General features: G+C 37.1%; 1 protein-coding gene across 1 annotated transcript in view; it reads left to right on the top strand.

Moving 5' to 3' along the window:
- LOC106473425 (general transcription factor IIH subunit 4-like) overlaps window positions 1–7,564 on the top strand; it is a 46,906-nt gene that overhangs the window by 15,452 nt on the left and 23,890 nt on the right. Inside the window, exon 4 of the mRNA XM_013934106.1 lies at window positions 4,942–5,035. Within this exon, the coding sequence (XP_013789560.1) occupies window positions 4,942–5,035 (94 nt within the window). The remainder of the gene's footprint in view (window positions 1–4,941; window positions 5,036–7,564) is intronic.

Genomic DNA, 7,564 nt, shown 5'->3' with positions numbered 1-7,564 from the left:
ACAAATCTTTATTTTATTTTATTAAAAATACTTCACTAAAAATATGATTTTTTTGTATGTGAAAGACTTACGATATGAAGTGAAAGACTGGCTAATTTTGTTAAGTTATACACACTATATTGAAAGTTAGAAGTGTTGAATCTATAATGACTTTAATTGAGTACAAAGAGGTCACATGGTTGTTCAAATTGACTGAGCTCATGTTGAGAGTGTTATGGAAGATCAACGTGTTAACATTCTCAGAATCCAATGAGGATCACCTGGTATTCGAAAGATAATCTGTACTACTAGAAACCTTTCTGCAGGGTGCTGGAACTAACAGATACTTAACTGCAAATCTACTAAGTTATAGGTACAAATGGGCATTATTTGCCCAGAATCTCAATGGATTGTACTGTAATTGTAGAAATTGAGTGGCCATGTACCTATTCACTTGCTCTTCAGTAATCATTTTAGGATATTTCTGTACTGTGTGGACACATTCTTATTCTTGTAAATAGACTCGGCAGCTTTAAACCAGCAGTGGTCTTTTTCTTCATTGATAGGTCTTGAACTTCCTGGTCACTGGCAGTACATGAAGGTGTCCCTTCTCCAATGGACAGACTTTGCTCATATTTCCTGAGTCAAATAACTTCATCCTTTTATCATATTACACACTTCCCATTTCTTATATTCATTCAAGAATGGCATATCTTTACATCTGGCACCTAGAAAGCATTCTTTCATTAGAATGTCAACAGATGCATCTGATGTGTTTAATCTGCATTATTGCTCCTGAGTCACCTTCACATGGTTCTAAGAGGATTTTTATCTGATGCAATGTAGGTAACAAACTTGATACAGTGACATAAGATTCACTGCTGAATTCTTGAGTAAGTTCTGAAAAAGGTTCTAAAATTTCAACCAGCTTTACCACATTACTCATTTCTAATTCTGGCATTAACTCTGGTTTATACAATTCCATTAGTTCCACACTTATGGGTTATTGTTGCTTTGCTCTATAATTCTCTTCAACATAGCATAAATGCTGTTCCACCTAGTCTCGCGACGGAGAATCAGCTTCTATACTGGTAATTCCAAAACAAATACCTTTTCACACAGAATAGCTATCTTCCTCAGCTCATCCATCAGCTCTGTGAAAACTCCCACCTAATTTCACCAGAAACCATGTGAACTTGCACTACTAAATGATGATGTCATCACGGTGCAAAATACTCAACCAATAGGAATGTGACATACCTCCATGCGCAATGACTTCCCCATATTTCACGCTTGTGAATTCTCATTCTTCTTCTTGGCACTGTATTGACCAGATGTGTTTAAATATGTCATCTCTCTTCACACATCCATCTTTATATCTTTATCTCCTGATGGTTTTGACTTCCACAGATTGCCATTTTTCCATTGCTTCACTGTATTTGAGTAGATTGTGCACAATTTCTGTTTCAGGACTCATTTTTCTTTTAATAGGTGGTCAGTGTTGCCTCCCAGGGTGTACTTACCCAAAAACTACATTGAGCCAGGATAAAATAAAGTGCCCATACCATCCACATTATAAGTACCCGCTGTGAGATGGGGTGTTCTGCAAAACCACTTGATGGTTTTTTGTGGTCTCTCTCTCTCTCTCTATATATATATATATATATTGTTTACGTTTCTTATTGGATTTAGACTGCACCTATTCCATGAACCATCATGAGCAGTATTTCTGCCCAGCTTTCTGGCTAGTGCTTGCCGGCTTTTAAAAATAGGAGTTTCACAGTCGCCATTGCATTGTCTCACGTGAAATACTTTTCCAGACCGAAGGACTGCTGGGGATCCATGCACATTCTCCTGGTCTCTCCTATGCAAATTCTACCCATCACTTTGTCAAGTGGAGTTCATAAAACTTGCCATTTACCAGTTCTCAGCTGCTGGAGTGGAAAATTTTCACCAATTAGGATCTAACCACTGAAGCTAGAACAGTGAGAAGTGAAGCTAGGGTTACACTGGAGTCTATTGTAGATCACTTCACATATATACCTATGATACATCACAATTTTTCAAGTGGACTGATGATACAACTCACTATACTGATCCTTTCTATACTTTTATATTACAAGTCTTCCTCCCGCAGCCAGAATCTGTGCAGTAGAGTTGAGATGAACACCCTATTACCAGTCTGTTCCACATCCTATTGAAAAAACAACAACACTTGCAGCTGGCATGAGGCTCATAGTGACTGATGTTCAAGTAGAGGTTTATATAAGTATCCATATAGACGTGATTCCCTGCAGAGCCCTCCTTCCACAGCTGGCATGAGGCCCATAAAGACGAATGGTAAAGAAGGGGAGCACGGATACTTATCATAAGTGCCCTTCTCCCAGAGTTGGTTTTGACCCATTGAGTCTGATAGTTGAGGAGGTGAGCACACAAGGTACAGTCCAAATGGGACTCAACCTCACTATTCATATTGGTTGTCCAATGACTTATTTTGTGTTAATAGGTGAGTATCTATTAGAAATACATTTTTAGGTAAGGAAAATGTTAACATCAACTTATTCTTGCTCATTTACCATGCATTATCTGGCAGTAGCACTTTGGAAATACTCAGCCAACTAAGAACAGCGTGCAATCATTCAATCCATTCCTGCATTTAGTCTTTTTTTGATAACTAAATTCAAGGTATGGCCAGTGCATGGTATTAACTTTCAATCCATGTTAGTAACAGCTTTCACACAATTGGAAGAATTTTTTTACACAATTACTTCAGCCTTATTCAAGATATTCCAAATTCTGAAACACACTCACCTCCTCTCACACTTCAGCTTTATCCCAACAAAAGTTTCTCTTCTCTGCCCATCTAAGCATTTGAATGAATCTTACCTCACTTGCTCCAACTTTCATACCCCACTCTATTTCCCATAGCAATTTAAATTTTGTGATTTTCTCCACCTGCATCAATGTGCCCCCTACACCAGATCTGTACATAAGCTCCCCGTTATTACTTTCCATTCACTTTTCGAGACGGTCCAAATTAACAGACCCTAAACCAGTCATTTCATTGGAAGGAAGGGCGGGAGAGAGTGAAAGGAGGTAAGTTATTATCGGAAATATATTTTCAGTTTAGGAAAATGTTAACTTTCGAAACACACTTACCTCTACTCATGCTTTAGCTAGAGATATAGTAATAGCACACCAGTGGGGTCTGCACCACTTCTGGAACAGGTATGCTCCTTTTCGGGACCACATTAAATCCAATTCTTGGGCAGTAAAGGCTGACCATCCACAGAGGCAAAATTCTAATATCTGTTGAAGAACATGAATTCATCCAGGCTCTTCCCTTAGATTCTCGGCTGCTAATATGGCATTAAAGAATAATTATTAATGTTTGGGAAAAAAATTGGTGGGGGGGGGTCGAGACCACTGGACATCATCCCCTAGATCCATGCTTGCTTATCCAACACTAAGTAATGAAGTTACCAAATAAAATTAAAAACATAACAGTGTAAAAAAAAAACCCAGTAAGTATACACTTTATTTTAACACTTTAGTAGGCAGAGGGTTGGCAATGGACGCCACCAGCCAGTTGTTTTCCATTTGATTAGTTGTATATTTGTGACATTAATAGATTAATTGATTATTGCAGTAATTGAAAATGTATTAATTGGAAACATTAACTTAGATTGATTGCTTACAAGTGGCAATTAATTAATTTATCATTGTTTCAATTAATTGTCACTTGTAAATTACAGTTAATTGATGTTCATAAGTAATTGATTAATTTTCCTAGCTCTAATTAAAATCAGCAACCTTACACCAGTTATCTGAAATAATTCACCATCCTTTCTATGATGCATGTAATTATAGGTGCAATACCTCTTGTTAGAAAAATATAGTTTACTTTCAGAAATAGAAAGCCATAAAATGAAAGTGCTTTGCATATGAAAGAAAGTGTTCTTTCGATGATTGGAAATATGAGTTTAATCTACAAGTTATTATTGATAGCGATGTGCGTAAAATGGATGATGGGAAATATTTAGATTTTCTTCTGAATGAATTTAGCTAACACCTAAGTAATTAGTGCATATGGCAATAGCAGATTTGAAGAGATGATTGTTTTGCATGTATGTTTAACAGAGGTGTTTCTATAATAGTTAATTTAAAGGTGCTTACTCATAAGAAATAAATTACATTTAACCAGATAATAAATGACTTACTGCTTGTGGCAAAATGTGATGGAGTTATTTCAAACATCTGAGTACATTATGATAGAATTATTTCAAAACTGAAGAAAAAAGTAAAACAGTGTAAGAAAATGTGAATGTCTTGATGCCGAGTTCTGTGGGTGAAGTTTAGTTTGGCAAGACTTGATGTGATCTCTTGGCTCATAGTAGATTAGAAAATTTGTCTTATAGATCTTAAAATGTGGATACTGTTGTGGATTCACTTTTATATACTATTCAATAATTAATTTGTATGTATTACCCTTGTAATGAACTTAAGACATTAAACTCTAAACAGTAACAGCAGTATATATGTGGTTTTAAAATTAAGTAGTTTAAAAACAACAACAAGTCAAACAAATTTATTAAGTTTTTTACAGTTGTGGGCTATACATGATGTTAAAGCCTATTGCATACACGTATATCAACACTTTGAAGGAGTTTTCTGTAGGTATTTCTAACATAAGCAACCACAAAAACACAAATTTGAGTTGGAAATTGTAAAGTGTTATGTTATATAGTTGACTAATGAAAATATAAAATGTATGCAACCAATATCTATACTCATCAAAGTTGGTCATATTCACTATGTGTCATTTGTAACTATGAACAACTATTTTCAAAACTGAAACTTATTTTTTCTTACTTGAGAGTGTACGTTTGTATAAAATGGTTGTGTTACTGTTTTGTTGGATAGATGTGAAAGTAACTATAAAAGTTGTTCTTTACTTTACAGTGGACAAACGTGGGAAGTTTGTGCCCCTTTAGACAAAGACAAAAAAACTCGAGATATTCAGTTTTTAGATAGCTATGCCATGGACAGATGGGAGGTATGATTTTTAAATGTCATTCTATAAAATTGTTAGTAAATGTAAAGCTGCAGAAGCCAAAATCTGTTACATTAGTTGAAATGGCAGCTTAGTTTAAAATGACAATGTAGTAATTGTTTTAAAGATGTTTGGGCATAAAGTAAGTCTCGGGATCTTTTTTTATAATCTGGAAAAACTTTACATGTACTTTATTTTTAACTTGTTTTATTCATGTAGGATTTTTAAAATCTTTCAGAATGTACTCTGCCAACTTACAGTATTAAATGTAAGGCTCAAAATTATAATAATGCTCATCTGTATACAATAACGACAGTAATGTTTGGTTATGTGCATGATATTCTAAGTTTCAGACTTTCTTTATATTCGTAATCACAGTAACGTTTTTTAATAGTTTCAATAATTTGTCTTATAAAGACAGTCTTCTCATAATTACCCTTGAGGTGGATTCCTGTACATGGTGAGGGGACCTCTCAGGGAAGGTTCTGTCTCAGTTAACCTCATCTGGGATCTGAACATCCACTCACGTGTTTGCCATGTGTGGCATCCTGTGAAGAGGAGGAGAGGATCCTGGTGGTTGAGGGGTGTCACTTGATGGGTCAGTTTATATTGGTGGCACTTCGATATATCACTTTGGCCTTTAATTCCTGTAAACGGGTGGCCTTGGGGGTGGCTTTCCCAGGGTCAATTGTCTGGTCCTGTTGGGCAAGATAACTCCTCATGAGGAATTCAAAGTTCAATGGGGAGTAACCTCAACAGGTATGCCTTTGACATCAGGAGGAGTTCGCGTGTTTTAATGTAGATGTTTCCACCAAGATGTCCCCAGAACGTAGCTTTTTAACTACTTTGGAGAGCAAACAAGCACTTCTAATCCCTTCTGAATGAAAAAGGGAGACAATTGCCCTAAAGGTTTGTCAGACAAAGTATGAAAAATCGAGGTGGTGACTGTTGATCAGAGTCTTCTGAATGTATTTGCTTTACAATAAAAGTGTTTTTTTTATTGTTTTTCTCTTTGAGTAATTAGGTGTAGGATCCATAAAAATGGAGAAAATTCAGTGCCCACTGATCCCACTCACCATGAAGTCCTATGAGGGGACCCACTACAACACCAAATGTTGAAATTGTAGCAACACCTAGGTTTGTGGACACTATACCAAAATACCAGCATCAGACATAATGTCCACAAAAACCCATTGAGAACATCCAACACTGCTACTTAGTTGACTTATTGAGAGGGATTTAAGGAACATTTCCAAGTTGGAGATCCTCACTGGTGTCTCCAGCCAAGAAGTTTCTGCTGTGCGACTTATTACCATTTGTAAAGATGAAATTATGCTGCCTACCAATGTTCTTATATTGATGTTTACATTGCTACATCTGCCTGCCACTGTCTGAACTGTAATGTAAGGCCTTATATTTCTAACCCTCTCAGGTGTTTCCAATGTCAGTGATTCAAACATTCTTGTTGTGGTTCTTTGATGTGTGTTCGTTGTGGTGGCAAAGACCATGATGCCTACAAGTATCAACTGGACCCTCACTGCATCAATTATAGTGGTTCCCACCCATTATACTTTTGTTCTTGCCCTAAGTGGGTGGAGGAAAAAGAGGTACAATGTTTATGTAGTGTGAATAACATCTCTTATCCTGAGGCACAGAAGTTGTTGTTCCCAGTGGGGGTGCAGACAGATTTTTTCATGCCTCCATCAGAGTCTTTCTCACACCATGTGAAGAATCTTTTGCCCTCCATAGTTGCATAAATTGACAAGCCCACATGTACTCTTGTCTCTGTCCCCACCATCACATCCCTCTCCTTTGGCCCAGAGTTGCAGAACCATTATTCAGTCACACCTCAGTCACTGGAGTCTCCTCCTTCCAATGGAGATCTGCCCAGTCATCCTAAGGCAGTTCCATGGCAGATGATAGACCTCTTTCTGCTAAGGAAAAATGTCAAGGTTGCAAACAAAAGGGTTTTCCACCCATTTCTCCTCTTCCTAAGTAAAAACGGTCACTTTGATATAGTGGAACTGTCAAGATTTTTGTTCTTATTTGAATGACATTAAGGCCTTGATTGATTCCTATCATCCCATGTGTTTCTCCTTGCAAGAAACATTCCTTTGGCCTGCTGATACTGTCACCTTTTGGCAGTTTTCCTTGTACCAGAATAACAGGTTGTGTGATGGGTGAGTTCATGGAGGTGTGCCACTCACTATGCCCTTGGAGGCTGGAGCCATCTGTATATCTGTGAGTCGTAACACCACTGTGTGTTCTGTTTACCCGTCTCCAGGAGAGACTTATGATCAATCAGACCTTGATGCTCTTATAGAATAGCTGCTGTCTCTTTTTCCTGTTGGAAGGTTTAATGGACAGAATCTCGTATGTGGTGGTGCTGCCATTGATGGGAGGGTTGTTCTGTGGGGTATATGCTCTCATAATAGCATGACAAAAGTAGACAGACTTACTACTTACCTCTACTAAAATTTTCTAGTACTTTCTAACTATGTAGAACAAGACGTACCGTTAACTAATTCTAAC

Source organism: Limulus polyphemus, unplaced genomic scaffold, assembly GCF_000517525.1.
Source record: "Limulus polyphemus unplaced genomic scaffold, Limulus_polyphemus-2.1.2 Scaffold6162, whole genome shotgun sequence".
NCBI classification, from domain to species: domain Eukaryota; kingdom Metazoa; phylum Arthropoda; class Merostomata; order Xiphosura; family Limulidae; genus Limulus; species Limulus polyphemus.
This window is presented reverse-complemented; position numbering and strand designations above follow the sequence as displayed.